We start from the raw sequence: 24,140 nt of genomic DNA on the forward strand, positions 1-24,140 counted from the left end.
TTAAAACTGGTAGCTCCAAGACCTTGAATCAAGAGTCCCCTTTTTGTACACCATTATCCTCCCTCCCCTTCCAGGCGATGGGGTTACCAGCCCCTTGTTCCTGGCATTTTAGTCACCTCTTATGTCACGTATGGCTTACGGAGGAAGAATTCTGTTCCACTTTCCCATGGAGATAAGAGGAAATAAACACGAACAAGATCTAGTAAGAAAATAGAAGAATACATTACTGAGTTACTGAAGATAATACTCACGAGATAATGAAATACAGGCGAATAAATTCGAAAATTTATTATCATTACGTATTACACAAGTCGATTTTTTTAGTTAATAAAAAGTACCACAAAATTATTAAAAATTTATTCACACGGGGAAATACAGAGCTCAAAATTCCTGAGGTTGAAATCTTGGCATCTCGCTGTATCTTCCGGTGATGCTCTGAAATATATACAGAAATAGATTATATGTTAGGAAGAATTAATTTGTTAGATGCTAGAAGATTTAGTTAGTTTGTTAGATGTTAAATACAAGATTTAGTTAGTTTGTTCGATGTTAGATACAAGATTTAGTGACTTTTTTAGATGTTAGTAGCAACATTTGGTTAGTTTGCTAGATGATAGAGACAAGATTTAGTTAGTTTGCTAGATGTTAGTTTGGTTAATTTGTTAAATGTTAGATACAAAATTTGGTTAGTTTGTTAGATGATAGAGACAAGATTTAGTTGGTTTGCTAGATGTTAGTTTGGTTAATTTGTTAAATGTTAGATACAAAATTTGGTTAGTTTGTTAAATGATAGAGACAAGATTTAGTTAGTTTGCTAGATGTTAGTTTGGTTAATTTGTTAAATGTTAGATACAAAATTTGGTTAGTTTGTTAGATGATAGAGACAAGATTTAGTTAGTTTGCTAGATGTTAGTTTGGTTAATTTGTTAAATGTTAGATACAAAATTTGGTTAGTTTGTTAGATGATAGAGACAAGATTTAGTTAGTTTGCTAGATGTTAGTTTGGTTAATTTGTTAAATGTTAGATACAAAATTTGGTTAGTTTGTTAAATGATAGAGACAAGATTTAGTTAGTTTGCTAGATGTTAGTTTGGTTAATTTGTTAAATGTTAGATACAAAATTTGGTTAGTTTGTTAGATGATAGAGACAAGATTTAGTTAGTTTGCTAGATGTTAGTTAGGTAAATTTGTTAAATGTTAGATACAAAATTTGGTTAGTTTGTTAGATGATAGAGACAAGATTTAGTTAGTTTGCTAGATGTTAGAGACAAGATTTGGTTAGTTTGTTAGATGTTAGAAACAAAATTTGGTTAGTATATGTGATGTTAGAGACAAGATCTAGTTAGTTTGTTAGATATTAGAGACATATGCTTACACTGACTCAGTTAGTTTGTTAGAGGTTAGAAACATAAGACATCACTGATTTAGTTAGTTTGTTAGTCATTAGAGAAAGGCTTTTACAAATGTCGATACTTTGTTAGATGTGAGGAACAAGAGCTAACTCAGTTTCTTAGAATCTAGATCTAACCACTGCACGATAGTCATCAAGACTATAATTACTTTGAGTTCTAGATTAGCTAATTTCAAAGAAATTCTTTGATTTCTAAGATGGATATCAAATATATATATATATATATATATATATATATATATATATATATATATATATATATATACATATATATATATATATATATATATATATATATATATATATATATATATATATATATATATATATATATATATATATATATATATATATATATATATATATATATATATATATATATATGTGTGTGTGTGTGTGTGTGTGTGTGTGTTGAACTTACCATCTTATTTTCCATATCCACCATATCCACCACCACCACCATATCCTCCTCGCCCGCCGCCGCCTCCATATCCACCGCCACCATAGCCGCCGCCGCCATGTCCGCCGCCACCATATCCTCCTCGGCCACCTCCATATCCACCACCACCATAGCCGCCGCCGCCATAGCCTCCGCCGCCATGTCCGCCGCCACCATATCCTCCTCGGCCGCCTCCATATCCACCACCACCACCACCACCACCACCATATCCACCACCACCACCATATCCACCACCACCACCATATCCACCACCACCACCATATCTACCACCAGGTATGGGAGTGGCCATGGCAGACAATGCTACCATTAGCAACATTGCAATAACCTGGGAAATAAAGCACATCATAAAAATAAACCTCATTATAACAATTAAAGATAATTATAACAATCAATAAATAATGTTATTTTTGCTTTATTTAAAACAAACAAAAATTCTTCTTTACTGAGACATAAAAGAGTTTTAAGATTTATTTGTAAAACTTATTATTAATAAAGATCTTAATTAAAGACTCATAATAAAGTATATTATTGTTTTAGTTTTAGTTAAAACTGGAAAATAATTTATAACAGACCAGAAGATTATAACTTTTGTTATAACTTGTAAAATGTACATTAGTGCTTTTGTTAGTTACTAAGTTAATGTTCATAAACTAACTTGTTAGTTACTAAGTTAATGTTCATAAACTAACTTGTTAGTTACTAAGTTAATGTTCATAAACTAACTTGTTAGTTACTAAGTTAATGTTCTTAAACTAACTTGTTAGTTACTAAGTTAATGTTCTTAAACTAACTTGTTAGTTACTAAGTTAATGTTCATAAACTAACTTGTTAGTTACTAAGTTAATGTTCATAAACTAACTTGTTAGTTACTAAGTTAATGTTCATAAACTAACTTGTTAGTTACTAAGTTAATGTTCATAAACTAACTTGTTAGTTACTAAGTTAATGTTCATAAACTAACTTGTTAGTTACTAAGTTAATGTTCATAAACTAAATTGTTAGTTACTAAGTTAATGTTCATAAACTAACTTGTTAGTTACTAAGTTAATGTTCATAAACTAACTTGTTAGTTACTAAGTTAATGTTCATAAACTAACTTGTTAGTTACTAAGTTAATGTTCATAAACTAACTTGTTAGTTACTAAGTTAATGTTCATAAACTAACTTGTTAGTTACTAAGTTAATATTCATAAACTAACTTGTTAGTTACTAAGTTAATGTTCATAAACTAACTTGTTAGTTACTAAGTTAATATTCATAAACTAACTTGTTAGTTACTAAGTTAATGTTCATAAACTAACTTGTTAGTTACTAAGTTAATGTTCATAAACTAACTTGTTAGTTACTAAGTTAGTTGATGTTTGTAAACTAACTTGTTAGTTACTAAGTTAGTTGAAGTTTGTAAACTAACTTGTTAGTTACTAAGTTAGTTGATGTTTGTAAACTTATTTGTTAGTTACTAAGTTAGTTGATGTTTGTAAACTAACTCGTTAGTTACTAAGTTAGTTGATGTTTGTAAGCTAACTTGTTAGTTACTAAGTTAATGTTCTTAAACTAACTTGTTAGTTACTAAGTTAGTTGATGTTTGTAAACTAACTTGTTAGTTACTAAATTAATGTTCATAAACTAACTTGTTAGTTACTAAGTTAGTTGATGTTTGTAAACTAACTTGTTAGTTACTAAGTTAATGTTCTTAAACTAACTTGTTAGTTACTAAGTTAGTTGATGTTTGTAAACTAACTTGTTAGTTATTAAGTTAATGTTCATAAACTAACTTGTTAGTTACTAAGTTAGTTGGTGTTTGTAAACTAACTTGTTAGTTCCTAAGTTAATGTTCATAAACTAACTTGTTAGTTACTAAGTTAATGTTCATAAACTAACTTGTTAGTTACTAAGTTAATGTTCATAAACTAACTTGTTGGTTACTAAGTTAGTTGATGTTTGTAAACTAACTTGTTAGTTACTAAGTTAGTCGATGTTTGTAAACTAACTTGTTAGTTACTAAGTTAATGTTCATAAACTAACTTCTTAGTTGCTAAGTTAGTTGATGTTTGTAATCTAACTTGTTAGTTATTAAGTTAATGTTCATAAACTAACTTCTTAGTTACTAAGTTAGTTGATGTTTGTAAACTAACTTGTTAGTTATTAAGTTAGTTGATTTTTGTAAACTAACTTGTTAGTTACTAAGTTAATGTTCATAAACTAACTTGTTAGTTACTAAGTTAGTTGATGTTTGTAAACTAACTTGTTAGTTACTATGTTAGTTGATGTTTGTAAACTAACTTGTTAGTTACTAAGTTAATGTTCATAAACTAACTTGTTAGTTACTAAGTTAATGTTCATAAACTAACTTGTTAGTTACTAAGTTAGTTGATGTTTGTAAACTAACTTGTTAGTTACTTTACTAAGTTAGTTGATGTTTGTTAACTAATTTGTTAGTTACTAAGTTAGTTGATGTTTGTAAACTAACTTGTTAGTTACTAAGTTAATGTTCATAAACTAACTTGTTAGTTACTAAGTTAGTTGATGTTTGTTAACTAATTTGTTAGTTACTAAGTTAGTTGATGCTTGTTCATAAACTTTGAAGTGTTTTCAATAATGACTCAAGATAATATTGATGTTGTAGGAGATAATATTGATGTTGTAGGAGATAATATCGATGTTGAAGGAGATAATATTGATGTTGTAGGAGATAATATTGATGTTGTAGGAGATAATATTGATGTTGTAGGAGATAATATTGATGTTATAGAAGATATAATATTGATGTTGTAGGAGATAATATTGATGCTGGAGAAGATAATATTGATGCTGTAGGAGATAATATTGATGTTGTAGGAGATAATATTGATGTTGTAGAAGATAATATTGATGTTGTAGAAGATAATATTGATGTTGTAGAAGATAATATTGATGTTGTAGAAGATAATATTGACGTTGTAGAAGATAATATTGATGTTGTAGAAGATAATATTGATGTTGTAGAAGATAATATTGATGTTGTAGAAGATAATATTGATGTTGTAGAAGATAATATTGATGTTGTAGAAGATAATATTGATGTTGTAGAAGATAATATTGATGTTGTAGAAGATAATATTGATGCTGGAGAAGATAATATTGATGTTGTAGAAGATAATATTGATGTAGAGAGTGTTTCAAGAAGTAAACTTACAGTCTTGGTCACCATGATGATTCTCAGGTCACTATACTGACACCTGAACCAGCCAAGTTAACACTCTGTTGTGTGAGTGTCAGTCACCACTGTGCCACACCTGGCTCCATCACCCACTATATACTGGCACCCAGGTACACCAACCAGCCCATCCCCACCACCACCACCACCACCAACACAACCACCATCCCCTCCACCAGCAACAACATCAGAAGACATGACGAGGCAGTATCTCACAAAGACATATTACCCCATCATTTATCAAGACCCATTTTCCGGAAATCGTAATATGACACAATGATTAGAGTTCTCCATGTTGTGAATATTAACCTCCTCCTCCCTCTTAAGGGATATAATCTGCACTACGAGAGCTTTACAAATCCAAGTTGAAAAAGAATCTTTTAATAACGTTGTGTCATGGTTAAAAAAATATATTTTTGTTTTGGTTTCCAGTGGATCATCTTTACAGAAAATTAAGATAGCAAGACAGCAAGATAACAAGAATTGAATGAAATACACACACACAGACACACACACAGACACACACACAGACACACACACACACACACACACACACACACACACACACACACACACACACACACACACACACACACACACACACACACACACACACACACACCGAGCATATCTCCTGAGGCGCACATCAGTCAGATAACTGCTGCAGCATACGGGCGCCTGGCAAACCTAAGGATAGCGTTCCGATACCTCAGTAAGGAATCGTTCAAGACTCTGTATACCATATACGTCAGGCCCATACTGGAGTATGCAGCACCAGTTTAGAATCCACACCTGGTCAAGCAAGTCAAGAAATTAGAGAAAGTGCAAAGGTTTGCAACAAGATTAGTCCCAGAGCTAACAAAGGTTAAGGGAAATCGGCCTGACGACACTGGAGGACAGGAGGGTCAGGGGAGACATGATAACGACTTAGAAAATATTGCGCGGAATAGTCAAGGTGGACAAAGACAGGATGTTCCAGAGATGGGACACAGAAACAAGAGGTCACAATTGGAAGTTGAATACTCAGATGAGTCAAAGGGATGTTAGGAAGTATTTCTTCGGTCATAGAGTTGTCAGGCAGTGGAATAGCCTAGAAAGTGATGTAGTGGAGGCGGGAACCATACATAGTTTTAAGACGAGGTATGATAAAGCTCATGGAGCAGGGAGAGAGTGGACCTAGTAGCAATCAGTGAAGAGGCGGGGCCAGGAGCTATGAATCGACACCTGCAACCACAAATAGGTGAGTACAAATAGGTGAGTACACACACACGCAGTAAGGAATCGTCCAAGACTCTGCACACCGTGTACATCAGGCCCATACTGCAGTATGCTGCACCAGTTTGGAACCCGCACCTGTTGAAGCACGTCAAGAAATTAGAGAAAGTGCAAAGGTTTGCAATAAGGCTAGTTCCAGAGCTAGGGGGTATATCCTACTAAGAAAGGTTAAGGGAAATCGGCCTGACGACACTGGAGGACAGGAGGGTTAGGGGAGACATGATAACGACATACAAAATACTGCGAATATTGACAAGGTGGACAGAGACAGGATGTTCAAGAGATGGGACACAGAAACTTGGGGTCACAATTGGAAGTTTAAGGCTCATATGAGTCAAAGATGTGTTAGGAAGTATTTCTTCTGTCAAGGAGTTGTTAGGAAGTGTAATAGTCTGGCAAATGACGTAGTGGAGGCAGGAACCATACATAGTTTTAAGACGAGGCGTGATAAACCTCTTGGAACAAGGAGAGAGGACCTAGAAGCAATCAGTGAAGTGGCGGGGCCAGGAGCTATATCTCGACACCTGTAACCACAAATAGGTGAGTACAAATAGGTGAGTACAAATAGATGAGTACACACACACACACACACACACACACACACACACACACACACACACAATGCAGACGTAGTACACACAGTCTGCACCTTGACACGTCTAATCACCGTGTTATAGTAATCAAAATCCGTGCAAAATGAATTATCTTAAAAGCTTTCACAGTGATTTCAAACTTCCCTACAAATGGATGTCAAAGAGTAACAACATCCAGTTAGTTCAGAGACTGGCACAGTGAGAAGCTCTGTTCCTCAAGACACAATATTCCCTCTTATTCTTTACCTCACCCTCTTGCCTGACATAGAGAGATACGTAAATGATAGCACTGTGTCATCCTTTGCTGACAGACTATAATATACTGTATGAAATTAACATTCACTGAGGGTATTCCGAATCTATGTTAACATTAAATGATAACTTTACTAATAACTTTACTGGTAACCTTACTGTTAATTTTGCTAATAACCTTACTGATAACTTTCAAGATAACTTTACTAATAACTTTACTGGTAACCTTACTGTTAATTTTGCTAATAACCTTACTGATAACTTTCAAGATAACTTTACTAATAACTTTACTGATAACCTTACTGTTAATTTTGCTAATAACCTTACTGATAACTTTCAAGATAACTTTACTAATAACTTTACTGATAACCTTACTGTTAATTTTGCTAATAACCTTACTGATAACTTTCAAGATAACTTTACTAATAACTTTACTGGTAACCTTACTGTTAATTTTGCTAATAATCTTACTGATAACTTTCAAGATAACTTTACTAATAACTTTACTGATAACCTTACTGTTAATTTTGCTAATAACCTTACTGATAACTTTCAAGATAACTTTACTAATAACTTTACTGATAACCTTACTGTTAATTTTGCTAATAACCTTACTGATAACTTTCAAGATAACATTACTAATAACTTTTTTGATAACTTTACTGATGACTTTACTCAAAGCTTTACTGATAACTTTACTAGCAACTTTACTAATAACTATCACAAAATTTATTACTAATATATTGCAGTAATCGTCCTCACTCGTACGAGTGAGGAAAATATCTTCACCTGTTTCCCAATCATTTTTTTCACAACTCAGATTGAGTGTTGCTGACTGTGTGTCACAGTCACCGTGTATTACAGTCACTCTGGATCCTCACACAGGGAGTGTGTTTCTCTTTTGATTTGCTGGCAAGAAATTAATTAGTTCTCTTGGTGTCTCTATTCTTCGTTAATTCATCGTTAAACACATTCCATATCCACCACTGTTTCTTTGTAGTACTTTGGCACTGTTTGTGTGTTTGTGTGTGTTTGTGTGTGTGTGTGTGTGTGTGTGTGTGTGTGTGTGTGTGTGTGTGTGTGTGTGTGTGTGTGTGTGTGTGTGTGTGTGTGTGTGTGTGTGTGTGCGTGTGTGTAGAAATAAGCCTGAGATCACAATCGTCTCTCTCTCTCTTTGATCAATCTACCTATGCTCTTACTGCTACCGAGAAAGCTTTTATCTTTCAATTTTTGCTTTCCATGGATTTCCAGGTGATTTGTTGGTAACATGCGGATCTTTAATTAAAGCTGCATAGTCCACTATCATGGGCTAGTAGTGCACGGTGTACACACATAGGTCAGTAAGCCTACCGCAGTGCTCTTACCTTCTTAAGACCCTTAGCCTAGGTAAATATTCCTCCTACCTTCCTAATTTCCTCTCATGATTAAACTTAAAACTAAGAACCTATAAAATATTCAGAACTTGATTTTTCTTTCTAACTTCTCCGAAAATGTGAACGTAAGAACACGAAATCGCTGATGTAGTAATAATAGTAATTTTTATACTGGAATATTTTTTTATCATATGTATTACGGATTTCTGCTTTTAAATCTGATTAGAAATTACCATTATCTGTTCAATTTTTTCAAGTGTGAAGATTGGACAATGGAGTGATGTCAACTCTGAAAGACTTGGGTAACGTTGTTCTGGTTTGGTGATGAAGTCATTGTTAGAGGCTCGTGCTGGGTCATCTCCTGCTACTGATAGTGGTGGTGGTGGAGGTGGTGGTGGTGGGGATGGGCTGGTTGGTGTACCTGGGTGCCAGTATATAGTGGGTGATGGAGCCAGGTGTGGCACAGTGGTGACTGACACTCACACAACAGAGTGTTAACTTGGCTGGTTCAGGTGTCAGTATAGTGACCTGAGAATCATCATGGTGACCAAGACTGTAAGTTTACTTCTTAAAACACTCTCTACATCAATATTATCTTCTACAACATCAATATTATCTTCTACAACATCAATATTATCTTGTACAACATCAATATTATCTTCTCCAGCATCAATATTATCTCCTACAACATCAATATTATCTTGAGTCATTATTGAAAACACTTCAAAGTTTATGAACAACCATCAACTAACTTAGTAACTAACAAGTTAGTTTATGAACATTAACTTAGTAACTAATAAGTTAGTTTATGAACATTAACTTAGTAACTAACAAGTTAGTTTATGAATATTAACTTAGTAACTAACAAGTTAGTTTATGAACATTAACTTAGTAACTAACAAGTTAGTTTATGAACATTAACTTAGTAACTAACAAGTTAGTTTATGAACATTAACTTAGTAACTAACAAGTTAGTTTATGAACATTAACTTAGTAACTAACAAGTTAGTTTATGAACATTAACTTAGTAACTAACAAGTTAGTTTACAAACATCAACTAACTTAGTAACTAACAAGTTAGTTCATGAAGATTAACTTAGTAACTAACAAGTTAGTTTATGAACATTAACTTAGTAACTAACAAGTTAGTTTATGAACATTAACTTAGTAACTAACAAGTTAGTTTATGAACATTAACTTAGTAACTAACAAGTTAGTTTATGAACATTAACTTAGTAACTAACAAGTTAGTTTACAAACATCAACTAACTTAGTAACTAACAAGTTAGTTTATGAACATTAACTTAGTAACTAACAAGTTAGTTTATGAACATTAACTTAGTAACTAACAAGTTAGTTTATGAACATTAACTTAGTAAATAACAAGTTAGTTTATGAACATTAACTTAGTAACTAACAAGTTAGTTTATGAACATTAACTTAGTAACTAACAAGTTAGTTTATGAACATTAACTTAGTAACTAACAAGTTAGTTTATGAACATTAACTTAGTAACTAGCAAGTTAGTTTACAAACACCAACTAACTTAGTAACTAATAAGTTAGTTTATGAACATTAACTTAGTAACTAACAAGTTAGTTTATGAACATTAACTTAGTAACTAACAAGTTAGTTTATGAACATTAACTTAGTAACTAACAAGTTAGTTTACAAACATCAACTAACTTAGTAACTAATAAGTTAGTTTATGAACATTAACTTAGTAACTAACAAGTTAGTTTATGAACATTAACTTAGTAACTAACAAGTTAGTTTATGAACATTAACTTAGTAACTAACAAGTTAGTTTACAAACACCAACTAACTTAGTAACTAATAAGTTAGTTTATGAACATTAACTTAGTAACTAACAAGTTAGTTTATGAACATTAACTTAGTAACTAACAAGTTAGTTTATGAACATTAACTTAGTAACTAACAAGTTAGTTTACAAACATCAACTAACTTAGTAACTAATAAGTTAGTTTATGAACATTAACTTAGTAACTAACAAGTTAGTTTATGAACATTAACTTAGTAACTAACAAGTTAGTTTACAAACATCAACTAACTTAGTAACTAACAAGTTAGTTTATGAACATTAACTTAGTAACTAACAAGTTAGTTTATGAACATTAACTTAGTAACTAACAAGTTAGTTTATGAACATTAACTTAGTAACTAACAAGTTAGTTTATGAACATTAACTTAGTAACTAACAAGTTAGTTTATGAATATTAACTTAGTAACTAACAAGTTAGTTTATGAACATTAACTTAGTAACTAACAAGTTAGTTTATGAACATTAACTTAGTAACTAACAAGTTAGTTTACAAACATCAACTAACTTAGTAAATAACAAGTTAGTTTATGAACATTAACTAACTTAGTAACTAACAAGTTAGTTTATGAACATTAACTTAGTAACTAACAAGTTAGTTTATGAACATTAACTTAGTAACTAACAAGTTAGTTTATGAACATTAACTTAGTAACTAACAAGTTAGTTTATGAACATTAACTTAGTAACTAACAAGTTAGTTTATGAACATTAACTTAGTAACTAACAAGTTAGTTTATGAACATTAACTTAGTAACTAACAAGTTAGTTTATGAACATTAACTTAGTAACTAACAAGTTAGTTTATGAACATTAACTTAGTAACTAACAAGTTAGTTTATGAACATTAACTTAGTAACTAACAAGTTAGTTTATGAACATTAACTTAGTAACTAACAAGTTAGTTTATGAACATTAACTTAGTAACTAACAAGTTAGTTTATGAACATTAACTTAGTAACTAACAAGTTAGTTTATGAACATTAACTTAGTAACTAACAAGTTAGTTTATGAACATTAACTTAGTAACTAACAAGTTAGTTTATGAACATTAACTTAGTAACTAACAAGTTAGTTTATGAACATTAACTTAGTAACTAACAAAAGCACTAATGTACATTTAACAAGTTATAACAAAAGTTATAATCTTCTGGTGTTATAAATTATTTTCCAGTTTTAACTAAAACTAAAACAATAATATACTTTATTATGAGTCTTTAATTAAGATCTTTATTAATAATAAGTTTTACAAATAAATCTTAAAACTGTTTTATGTCTCAGTAAATAAGAATTTTTGTTTGTTTTAAATAAAGCAAAAATAACATTATTTATTGATTGTTATAATTATCTTTAATTGTTATAATGAGGTTTATTTTTATGATGTGCTTTATTTCCCAGGTTATTGCAATGTTGCTAATGGTAGCATTGTCTGCCATGGCCACTCCCATACCTGGTGGTAGATATGGTGGTGGTGGTGGATATGGTGGTGGTGGTGGATATGGTGGTGGTGGTGGATATGGTGGTGGTGGTGGTGGTGGTGGTGGATATGGAGGCGGCCGAGGAGGATATGGTGGCGGCGGACATGGCGGCGGAGGCTATGGTGGCGGCGGCTATGGTGGTGGTGGATATGGAGGTGGCCGAGGAGGATATGGTGGCGGCGGACATGGCGGCGGCGGCTATGGTGGCGGTGGATATGGAGGCGGCCGTGGCGGTGGTGGGTACGGAGGTGGCGGCTACGGTGGCGGTGGATATGGCGGCGGCGGCTACGGTGGCGGTGGATATGGTGGCGGCCGTGGCGGTGGTGGACATGGCGGAGGCTACGGTGGTGGATACGGAAAATGATATGGTAAGTTGTACCCTTTTTAAGAACAGTCTCCATGTGGTCTGTTGGCACTATATCATGTGGTCTGTTGGCACTATATCATGTAGTCTGTTGGCACTATATCATGTAGTCTGTTGGCACTATATCATGTAGTCTGTTGGCACTATATAATTTAGTCTGTTGGCACTATATCATGTGGTCTGTTGGCACTATATCATGTAGTCTGTTGGCACTATATCATGTAGTCTGTTGGCACTATATCATGTGGTCTGTTGGCACTATATCATGTAGTCTGTTGGCACTATATAATTTAGTCTGTTGGCACTATATCATGTAGTCTGTTGGCACTATATCATGTGGTCTGTTGGCACTATATCATGTAGTCTGTTGGCACTATATAATTTAGTCTGTTGGCACTATATCATGTAGTCTGTTGGAAGTATATCATGTAATCTGTTGGCACTATATCATGTAGTCTGTTGGCACTATATCATGTAGTCTGTTGGCACTATATCATGTAGTCTGTTGGCACTATATCATGTAGCCTGTTGGCACTATATCATGTGGTCTGTTGGCCTCGCAAACACACAACTTCTACACTCCATGTGACACAGTGTCATGACACAGTGTCATGACACAGTGTCATGACACTGAATCTTTGTCTTCATCCAGCTGGAGATTTTTCAGTCAGTGCCTCCTGTCCACATCACTTTGAAATTACTAAAATACTTAGGTGAACTAAAATCCATTACGCACAGAGTTGATATCTGACATGTCTCTGTTGTATGTTTCCAGGTCCCGGCCAACAACTACCCTAGACTGTGGACAGGGCCACTGTGGTCTCGTTTCTGGTCCCGTTGCTGGTCTTCTTTGTTGTCTTGTTGCTACGATCTTCCGTATAAATAAATCAATATGTTTACTGACGTGATGTTTCATTACTTTCCTGATGTGGACAATAACAAAAATTATATGTGTATGTGGGAAAACTGGAGAATTTTTGGGCTGTGGTCCTTGTTTGAAAATTAAATAATAGACGTGGGGAAATAAAGAGGAAATAAAGATAAATAACGGAAAATAAAGAGGGTAAACAGAAACAAGAGTTTTATTTATTTGTGGTTGAGTAACTTGAACCAGAAGTCAACCTTTAGTGTCATACATTATGAAATTGAAGGAAATTGAGTTTTAATCAACTCTCAAATGGACTTTGCCACTCAAGTATTGAGTCAGCTCTGTGTCACGTACATTAATTTTTACTAACATAAGAACATAAGAATGTAGGAACACTGCAGAAGGCCTACTGGCCCATACGAGGCAGGTCCTTATCAAAACGACATCTACCTAAAGCTACTCAAGAAATAACTCCCGTACCCCTTGACACCAATCAAACCCAGCCCCTCCCACTCATATATTTGTCCAGTCTCCTCCCAAAGCCACCCAAGGTCCCAACCTCTATCACCCCACTGGGAAGACTAGTTAATGATCTTACTTGTACTAGGTGATCTAAATTAATGTTCAACAAGACTAGTTAGAAATACCTTAGTTTCTCTAACCTTAGCTCAGGGAAATACGTATCGTCACAGCTGACACGTTTCCATCTCGTCAAGTTTAAGTTATCCAGTTATTATAGGCCGAGTTATTACCTCTAAGTACAGTGTCCTTCTCTTGAACTAACTTCTTCTAAATGTTTTCGTGGTTAACTTGTGAACATGTTATCCGATCAGCTTCAAATGTTCAACAATGATGAACTATAACCAGTAAAAGGTTCATGGAACACAGTGACTTGAGACTGAGGGACTGATTACCTCATTCTCCTTATCTTTCTTTGGACTGAAGAATCCACTGGATGGCTAAACATTTCCTCAATAAAGATTCTCAAATGTTGCATTGTTGTATTGTACCTGTTGTATTGTTGTATTGTACCTGTTGCATTGTTGTATTGTACCTGTTGCATTGTTGTATTGTACCTGTTGCATTGTTGTATTGTACCTGCCATCTAGGCCACAATAATAAATTTGTATGTCATGTATCCAAGGCCTTAAAAAAAATTTATAAACCTTGGTTACTGGAATGTGTGGGCCTAAAATTAATATTTTTATTAAATATTCAATAAATACTAGTTATGATTAAATAATTTTTGAGTTCCTCTTTAGATTGGCATCAAACCTATATCCCGATACCTTGAGAATGCAACTTCTGAGCGGCTTCAAACTTAATGTTATTGTATTTTGGGGAACTGATTTCTGAGATAACTACAGAATACCTCTTCAGTTTGGCTATAAATTTTAAGACTAGTTTTGAGTAATAACTCACATGGAGATAGAAACACAGGAAGCTGACTGATATGTATATTTCGACCTCCTTCTGGGATCCTCTTCAGTAGATACGCAACCTGAAGAGGATCCCAGAAGGGGGTCGAAATATACGGATCAATCACCCTGTTGTGTTCCTGTCTCCACGAGCACTGACAAGTATTTATTACAATTTAGTAATTCTTCAAAACTGGTTTAATTGGTGCAAAGTTTAAATTAGTCTTTGGGCTGTGAATGTTCTAATTTGTCAAATTTTATTAAAAGTACTGGAATGTTAGTCTAGATATCGCTCGTGAAAAGAGGTCATGGAGTGAGCATCACACCCAACCTATCACCTGATTCTTTAAAGAGACTTTTAGGATTCTCTAAACGACATATGTTAAGCCTGTCATGGAGTATGCAGCACCAGCGTGGAGCCTTCATCTGATCAAGTATATAGAAAGAGTCTGCTAACACCCAGGTAACGAAACAGTCTGCTAACACCCAGGTAACGAAACAGTCTGCTAACACCCAGGTAATGAAACAGTCTACTAACACCCAGGTAACGAAACAGTCTGCTAACACCCAGGTAACGAAACAGTCTACTAACACCCAGGTAACGAAACAGTCTGCTAACACCCAGGTAACGAAACAGTCTGCTAACAGCCAGGTAACGAAACAGTCTGCTAACACCCAGGTAACGAAACAGTCTGCTAACACCCAGGTAACGAAACAGTCTGCTAACACCCAGGTAACGAAACAGTCTGCTAACACCCAGGTAACGAAACAGTCTGCTAACACCCAGGTAACGAAACAGTCTGCTAACACCCAGGTAACGAAACAGTTTGCCCACACCAAGGTAAAGAAACAGTCTGCTAACACCCAGGTAACGAAACAGTCTGCTAGCACCCAGGAAACGAAACAGTTTGCCCACACCAAGGTAACGAAACAGTCTGCTAACACCCAGGTAATGAAACAGTCTACTAACACCCAGGTAACGAAACAGTCTACTAACACCCAGGTAACGAAACAGTCTACTAACACCCAGGTAACGAAACAGTTTGCTAACACCCAGGTAACGAAACAGTCTGCTAACACCCAGGTAATGAAACAGTCTACTAACACCCAGATAACGAAACAGTCTACTAACACCCAGGTAACGAAACAGTCTGCTAACACCCAGGTAACGAAACAGTCTGCTAACACCCAGGTAACGAAACAGTCTGCTAACACCCAGGTAATGAAACAGTCTGCTAACACTCAGGTAACGAAACAGTCTACTAACACCCAGGTAACGAAACAGTCTACTAACACCCAGGTAACGAAACAGTCTACTAACACCCAGGTAACGAAACAGTCTGCTAACACCTAGGTAATGAAACAGTCTGCTAACAGCCAGGTAACGAAACAGTCTGCTAACACCCAGGTAACGAAACAGTCTGCTAACACCCAGGTAACGAAACAGTCTGCTAACAGCCAGGTAACGAAACAGTCTGCTAACACCCAGGTAACGAAACAGTCTGCTAACACCCAGGTAACGAAACAGTGCTAACGCCCAGGTAACGAAACAGTCTGCTAACACCCAGGTAACGAAACAGTCTGCTAACACCCATGTAACGAAACAGTCTGCTAACACCCAGGTAACGAAACAGTTTGCCCACACCAAGGTAACGAAACAGTCTGCTAACACCCAGGTAACGAAACAGTCTGCTAGCACCCAGGAAACGAAACAGTTTGCCCACACCAAGGTAACGAAACAGTCTGCTAACACCCAGGTAATGAAACAGTCTACTAACACCCAGGTAACGAAACAGTCTACTAACACCCAGGTAACGAAACAGTCTACTAACACCCAGGTAACGAAACAGTTTGCTAACACCCAGGTAACGAAACAGTCTGCTAACACCCAGGTAATGAAACAGTCTACTAACACCCAGATAACGAAACAGTCTACTAACACCCAGGTAACGAAACAGTCTGCTAACACCCAGGTAACGAAACAGTCTGCTAACACCCAGGTAACGAAACAGTCTGCTAACACCCAGGTAATGAAACAGTCTGCTAACACTCAGGTAACGAAACAGTCTACTAACACCCAGGTAACGAAACAGTCTACTAACACCCAGGTAACGAAACAGTCTACTAACACCCAGGTAACGAAACAGTCTGCTAACACCCAGGTAATGAAACAGTCTGCTAACAGCCAGGTAACGAAACAGTCTGCTAACACCCAGGTAACGAAACAGTCTGCTAACACCCAGGTAATGAAACAGTCTGATAACAGCCAGGTAACGAAACAGTCTGCTAACACCCAGGTAACGAAACAGTCTGCTAACACCCAGGTAACGAAACAGTCTGCTAACACCCAGGTAACGAAACAGTCTGCTAACACCCAGGTAACGAAACAGTCTACTAACACCCAGGTAACGAAACAGTCTACTAACACCCAGGTAACGAAACAGTCTACTAACACCCAGGTAACGAAACAGTCTGCTAGCACCCATGAAACGAAACAGTTTGCCCACACCAAGGTAACGAAACAGTCTGCTAACACCCAAGTAATGAAACAGTGCTAACACCCAGGTAACGAAACAGACTGCTAACACCCAGGTAACGAAACAGACTGCTAACACCCAGGTAACGAAACAGTCTGCTAATACCCAGGTAACGAAACGTCTGCTAACACCCAGGTAATGAAACAGTGCTAACACCCAGGTAACGAAACAGACTGCTAACACCCAGGTAACGAAACAGTCTACTAACACCCAGGTAACGAAACAGTCTGCTAACACCCAGGTAATGAAACAGTCTGCTAACACCCAGGTAACGAAACAGTCTGCTAACACCCAGGTAATGAAACAGTCTGATAACAGCCAGGTAACGAAACAGTCTGCTAACACCCAGGTAACGAAACAGTCTGCTAACACCCAGGTAATGAAACAGTCTGATAACAGCCAGGTAACGAAACAGTCTGCTAACACCCAGGTAACGAAACAGTCTGCTAACACCCAGGTAATGAAACAGTCTGATAACAGCCAGGTAACGAAACAGTCTGCTAACACCCAGGTAACGAAACAGTCTGCTAACACCCAGGTAATGAAACAGTCTGATAACAGCCAGGTAACGAAACAGTCTGCTAACACCCAGGTAACGAAACGTCTGCTAACACCCAGGTAATGAAACAGTGCTAATACCCAGGTAACGAAACAGACTGCTAACACCCAGGTAATGAAACAGTGCTAAAACCCAGGTAACGAAACAGACTGTTAACACCCAGGTAACGAAACAGTCTACTAACACCCAGGTAACGAAACAGTCTGCTAACACCCAGGTAACGAAACAGTCTGATAACAGCCAGGTAACGAAACAGTCTGCTAACACCCAGGTAACGAAACAGTCTGCTAACAGCCAGGTAACGAAACAGTCTGCTAACACCCAGGTAACGAAACAGTCTGCTAACAGCCAGGTAACGAAACAGTCTGCTAATACCCAGGTAACGAAACGTCTGCTAACACCCAGGTAACGAAACAGTGCTAACACCCAGGTAACGAAACAGTCTGCTAACACCCAGGTAACGAAACAGTCTGCTAACACCCAGGTAACGAAACAGTCTGCTAACACCCAGATAACGAAACAGTCTACTAACACCCAGGTAACGAAACAGTCTGCTAACACCCAGATAACGAAACAGTCTGCTAACACCCAGATAACGAAACAGTCTGCTAACACCCAGATAACGAAACAGTCTACTAACACCCAGGTAACGAAACAGTCTGCTAACACCCAGATAACGAAACAGTCTACTAACACCCAGATAACGAAACAGTCTGCTAACACCCAGATAACGAAACAGTCTACTAACACCCAGGTAACGAAACAGTCTACTAACACCCAGATAACGAAACAGTCTACTAACACCCAGATAACGAAACAGTCTGCTAACACCCAGATAACGAAACAGTCTACTAACACCCAGGTAAAGAAACAGTCTGCTAACACCCAGATAACGAAACAGTCTGCTAACACCCAGATAACGAAACAGTCTGCTAACACCCAGATAACGAAACAGTCTGCTAACACCCAGATAACGAAACAGTCTACTAACACCCAGATAACGAAACAGTCTACTAACACCCAGATAACGAAACAGTCTGCTAACACCCAGATAACGAAACAGTCTACTAACACCCAGGTAAAGAAACAGTCTGCTAACACCCAGATAACGAAACAGTCTGCTAACACCCAGATAACGAAACAGTCTGCTAACACCCAGATAACGAAACAGTCTGCTAACACCCAGATAACGAAACAGTCTGCTAACACCCAGATAACGAAACAGTCTACTAACACCCAGATAACGAAACAGTCTGCTAACACCCAGGTAACGAAACAGTCTACTAACACCCAGATAACGAAACAGTCTGCTAACACCCAGGTAACGAAACAGTCTGCTAACACCCAGATAACGAAACAGTCTGCTAACACCCAGATAACGAAACAGTCTACTAACACCCAGATAACGAAACAGTCTGCTAACACCCAGGTAACGAAACAGTCTACTAACACCCAGATAACGAAACAGTCTGCTAACACCCAGATAACGAAACAGTCTACTAACACCCAGATAACGAAACAGTCTGCTAACACCCAGGTAACGAAACAGTCTACTAACACCCAGGTAACGAAACAGTCTACTAACACCCAGGTAACGAAACAGTCTGCTAACACTTTCAGTGTATATACACTGAAAGATACACAACTTTCAATATTTATGCACTGAAAAGTGTATGTATTAATACATTTAGATGATCTTCCAGGTGGGATCGAATTCTATGTTAGTTATAGCTTATGGGAAACTAGTGAGATCAGTGCTATCTAGAGAGTGTACACACAGTCTGAATGGTCAAGTAAGTGGCTGTTCGAGCCCAACCTGAAAAATACTGCAAAACATCGAAGTAAGGAAAGGATCTGGGGGTTAACCTCATACCGAACATATCCCAGGAGAAGCACCTAAACTGCAGGTCTCCAGCTGCACCGAACATAATGTCGAAGACCCCTGAGAGGAGCCTTTAGGAAAGTCAGTAAAAACGTCAATAACATTTTTGTGAGAACGTAAATAACGTTATTTGCGTTTTTGGTGATAACGTAAGTAGATGGAAGATAAAGACCTGGAACAATGTACCATAGATGGAAGATACAGACCTGGAACAATGTACCATAGATGGAAGATACAGACCTGGAACAACGTACCATAGATGGAAGATAAAGATCTGGAACAATGTACCATAGATGGAAGATACAGATCTGGAACAACGTACCATAGATGGAAGATACAGATCTGGAACAACGTACCATAGATGGAAGATACAGATCTGGAACAACGTACCATAGATGGAAGATACAGACCTGGAACAATGTACCATAGATGGAAGATACAGATCTGGAACAACGTACCATAGATGGAAGATACAGACCTGGAACAATGTACCATAGATGGAAGATAAAGACCTGGACCAACGTACCATAGATGGAAGATACAGATCTGGAACAACGTACCATAGATGGAAGATACAGACCTGGAACAATGTACCATAGATGGAAGATACAGACCTGGAACAACGTACCATAGATAGAAGATAAAGACCTGGAACAATGTACCATAGATGGAAGATACAGATCTGGAACAACGTACCATAGATGGAAGATACAGACCTGGAACAATGTACCATAGATGGAAGATACAGACCTGGAACAATGTACCATAGATGGAAGATACAGACCTGGAACAACGTACTATAGATGGAAGATACGGACCTGGAACAATGTACCATAGATGGAAGATACAGACCTGGAACAACGTACCATAGATGGAAGATACAGACCTGAAACAACGTACCATAGATGGAAGATACAGACCTGGAACAATGTACCATAGATGGAAGATACAGACCTGGAACAATGTACCATAGATGGAAGATACAGACCTGGAACAACGTACCATAGATGGAAGATACAGACCTGGAACAACGTACCATAGATGGAAGATACAGACCTGGAACAATGTACCATAGATGGAAGATACGGACCTGGAACAATGTACCATAGATGGAAGATACAGACCTGGAACAACGTACCATAGATGGAAGATACAGACCTGGAACAACGTACCATAGATGGAAGATACAGACCTGGAACAATGTACCATAGATGGAAGATACAGACCTGGAACAACGTACCATAGATGGAAGATACAGACCTGGAATAACGTACCATAGATGGAAGATACAGACCTGGAACAACGTACCATAGATGGAAGATACAGACCTGGAACAACGTACCATAGATGGAAGATACAGACCTGGAACAATGTACCATAGATGGAAGATACAGACCTGGAACAACGTACCATAGATGGAAGATAAAGACCTGGAACAATGTACCATAGATGGAAGATACTGACCTGGAACAACGTATCATAGATGGAAGATACAGACCTGGAACAATGTACCATAGATGGAAGATACAGACCTGGAACAACGTACCATAGATGGAAGATGAATCACAGATAAGTCACAGAAAAGGTGGAAAGTATTTTTTCTAGCAGTCTGAAGGAGTCGAGAAAATTGAGTGAAGGTGGAGGTGAACAGCATACACAGTTTGATGACTGGGTATGGTTGAACCTTCGTGACCCGCAAAAAAAATGAATCTGGTCTACGAAATTTAATAATCTAGACCAGGAGTTATCACTCAACCTCTTACAAACGCAAATCTGTGAGTATAAACACAGTGAACAAATTTAATATTTTTTTTAAGTCCAAAAATTACAAATGGAAAAGTACACATCACAAATTAATTTTAACTTTTATTATTGTGATGGGAAAAAACTATTATCAATCATTTTAATGAGTTTATTAGTTATTTGCCAAATCCTTATAAAAAATCCAGGAATATATCACTACAATGGAACATTTGATGGTGTTGACAGATTCTTAGTTCCAGCCAACTGGTTTTGACAGATGACGTAACATATTTCTCTCTGAGAAATTACCTGGTCACTCCCGTCTGGTGGGGATGGTGGTGTTGGTGGTGGTGGTGGGGATGGTGGTTGTGTTGGTGGTGGTGGTGGGGATGGTGGTGTTGGTGTACCTGGGTGCCAGTATATAGTGGGTGATGGAGCCAGGTGTGGCACAGTGGTGACTGACACTCACACAACAGAGTGTTAACTTGGCTGGTTCAGGTGTCAGTATAGTGACCTGAGAATCATCATGGTGACCAAGACTGTAAGTTTACTTCTTAAAACACTCTCTACATCAATATTATCTTCTACAACATCAATATTATCTTCTACAACATCAATATTATCTTCTCCAACGTCAATATTATCTTCTCCAGCATCAATGTTATCTTCTCCAACATCACTATTTTCTTCTCCAACATCAATATTATCTTTAGACATAATTGATAAAAATCGGAATTTGCTCTTTTCGTTATTTACAAACGTTGGTTTGTTGGTTAATGGGGTTTAAAGCCTATCTACTGCACTACGATCATGAAAATGCACCTCTCGATATATATATACATACATACATATAATATATATATATATATATATATATATATATATATATATATATATATATATATATATATATATATATATATATATATATATATATATATATATATATATGTAATATTTTGACTAAGCTAATCTTTACCGAAATTTATATATTTTTTAATGGATGGTGTTTGTTACTTAAAAATCTATAAAGGTTTGTGATAGTTCTGAGGTAACAAATAGTTTATCTTGTGTTTTCTTATAGGTTGTGGCCTTGTGGCTTGTGGCCGCCTTCTCTGCTGTGGCCATGGCCACCCCTGAACCTGGTGGTAGATATGGTGGTGGTGGTGGATATGGTGGTGGTGGATATGGTGGTGGTGGTGGACATGGTGGTGGTGGATACGGTGGAGGAGGTCGTGGATATGGTGGAGGCGGAGGCTATGGTGGTGGAGGCCATGGTGGTGGCGGCTATGGCGGTGGTGGATATGGTGGTGGCCGAGGTGGTGGCGGCTATGGCGGTGGAGGCTATGGAGGTGGCGGCTATGGCGGTGGTGGATATGGTGGTGGCCGAGGTGGTGGCGGCTATGGTGGTGGAGGCTATGGTGGCGGTGGATACGGTGGTGGTCGAGGCGGATATGGAGGCGGCGGACACGGAGGTGGATATGGAGGATACGGAAAATAATCAGGTAAGCCCCGTGTATCCTCCCTCGACCCACAACACAGGAACACCACATTAAAACAACCATTACTTTTGTCAGAACGACCCACAACACAGGAACACCACATCAAAACAACCATTACTTTTGTCAGAACGACCCACAACACAGGAACACCACATCAAAACAACCATTACTTTTGTCAGAACGACCCACAACACGGGAACACCACATCAAAACAACCATTACTTTTGTCAGAACGACCCACAACACAGGAACACCACATCAAAACAACCATTACTTTTGTCAGAACGACCCACAACACAGGAACACCACATCAAAACAACCATTACTTTTGCCAGAACGACCCACAACACAGGAACACCACATTAAAACAACCATTACTTTTGTCAGAACGACCCACAACACAGGAACACCACATCAAAACAACCATTACTTTTGTCAGAACGACCCACAACACAGGAACACCACATCAAAACAACCATTACTTTTGTCAGAACGACCCACAACACAGGAACACCACATCAAAACAACCATTACTTTTGTCAGAACGACCCACAACACAGGAACACCACATCAAAACAACCATTACTTTTGTCAGAACGACCCACAACACAGGAACACCACATCAAAACAACCATTACTTTTGTCAGAAATCAACTACTTATTACTTATTACAAATCAGTCAGATTTTCCCACAATCTTTTTTTTTCTCTGTCTGGTTTGTTGAAGATAATTGAATCCCGTCAGTTGAAATATATATGAATCATTTAGGGTAATTTTGTAGTCATTTAGGCCCCCTTGTTATTACGTGTTGGTGATGATTTAATGTTCTGTTGTTTTTTTAATGTTACAGACAACGAAACACAACGAAACTACGACAAGAACACTGGCTGATCTTGTGTGTTTGTTGAAGGTTCGTCTAAGCTACGACAAGAACACTGGCTGATCTTGTGTGTTTGTTGAAGATTCGTCAAAAAAACGACAAAAAACTACCTAATCTTCCATATTCATCATTTTTTTGTAATTCCACGATGCCCTATGTAAATAAACTAGCCTGTTCTACCCTATCATTTTAACTCCACCTTTCCAACAACAAAAATTTAAAATTTCTCTGAGAGTATTACTTTTTACCAGCCATTATAATGTAGAAAAAATTCTGAGAAAGTCAAGATTTAAAAAAAAAATCAGAATATATTTTTTTCAAAATTACCACCCCATTTTTTTTTAATCGATTAATTCATAAAAACATACATATACACGAGCCAGAATGTCGTCCCAGTACAAGCTTGTTCAAGAACACTTTAATACATCAATGACAAATTGATGTAAACTCTCAGCCCCTCAGCATTTATGGAAGGTGGTCAGTCCCTCAGCATTTATGGAAGGTGGTCA

At 36.9% G+C, this 24,140-nt stretch overlaps 3 protein-coding genes across 3 annotated transcripts; 2 read left to right on the forward strand and 1 right to left on the reverse strand.

Annotated features, from left to right (window-relative positions):
* Positions 1-303: 303 nt before the first annotated feature.
* LOC138854719 (uncharacterized) lies at positions 304-5,129 on the reverse strand. Its single transcript, XM_070099490.1, has 3 exons — positions 5,047-5,129; positions 1,833-2,196; positions 304-435 (listed from the first exon to the last, which is right to left on the reverse strand). Exons 2-3 carry the CDS (start codon positions 2,130-2,132, stop codon positions 382-384), a joined length of 354 nt encoding a protein of 117 aa, XP_069955591.1. The 5' UTR covers positions 2,133-2,196; positions 5,047-5,129; the 3' UTR covers positions 304-381.
* Positions 5,130-9,032: 3,903 nt separating this feature from the next.
* Positions 9,033-13,144, forward strand: LOC138854720 (eggshell protein 1-like). The gene is made up of 3 exons (XM_070099491.1): positions 9,033-9,115; positions 11,799-12,246; positions 13,018-13,144. Exons 1-2 carry the CDS (start codon positions 9,101-9,103, stop codon positions 12,240-12,242), a joined length of 459 nt encoding a protein of 152 aa, XP_069955592.1. The 5' UTR covers positions 9,033-9,100; the 3' UTR covers positions 12,243-12,246; positions 13,018-13,144.
* An 8,550-nt stretch (positions 13,145-21,694) lies between these two features.
* On the forward strand, positions 21,695-23,810 carry LOC128697914 (protein FAM98A-like). The gene is made up of 3 exons (XM_070099492.1): positions 21,695-21,790; positions 22,334-22,754; positions 23,602-23,810. Exons 1-2 carry the CDS (start codon positions 21,776-21,778, stop codon positions 22,748-22,750), a joined length of 432 nt encoding a protein of 143 aa, XP_069955593.1. The 5' UTR covers positions 21,695-21,775; the 3' UTR covers positions 22,751-22,754; positions 23,602-23,810.
* Positions 23,811-24,140: the final 330 nt, after the last annotated feature.

The sequence above is a fragment of the Cherax quadricarinatus genome, chromosome 68, assembly GCF_038502225.1.
Source record: "Cherax quadricarinatus isolate ZL_2023a chromosome 68, ASM3850222v1, whole genome shotgun sequence".
Taxonomy (NCBI): Eukaryota; Metazoa; Arthropoda; class Malacostraca; order Decapoda; family Parastacidae; genus Cherax; species Cherax quadricarinatus.

Coding starts and splice junctions, on each gene's coding strand:
- LOC138854719 (XM_070099490.1), bottom strand. CDS start 2,132: ATGGTGGTGGTGGTGGATATGGTGGTGGTGGTGGATATGGTGGTGGTG. Junction 436..1,832: donor TGGATATGGAAAATAAGATG/GTAAGTTCAACA, acceptor TATATATTTCAG/AGCATCACCGGAAGATACAG.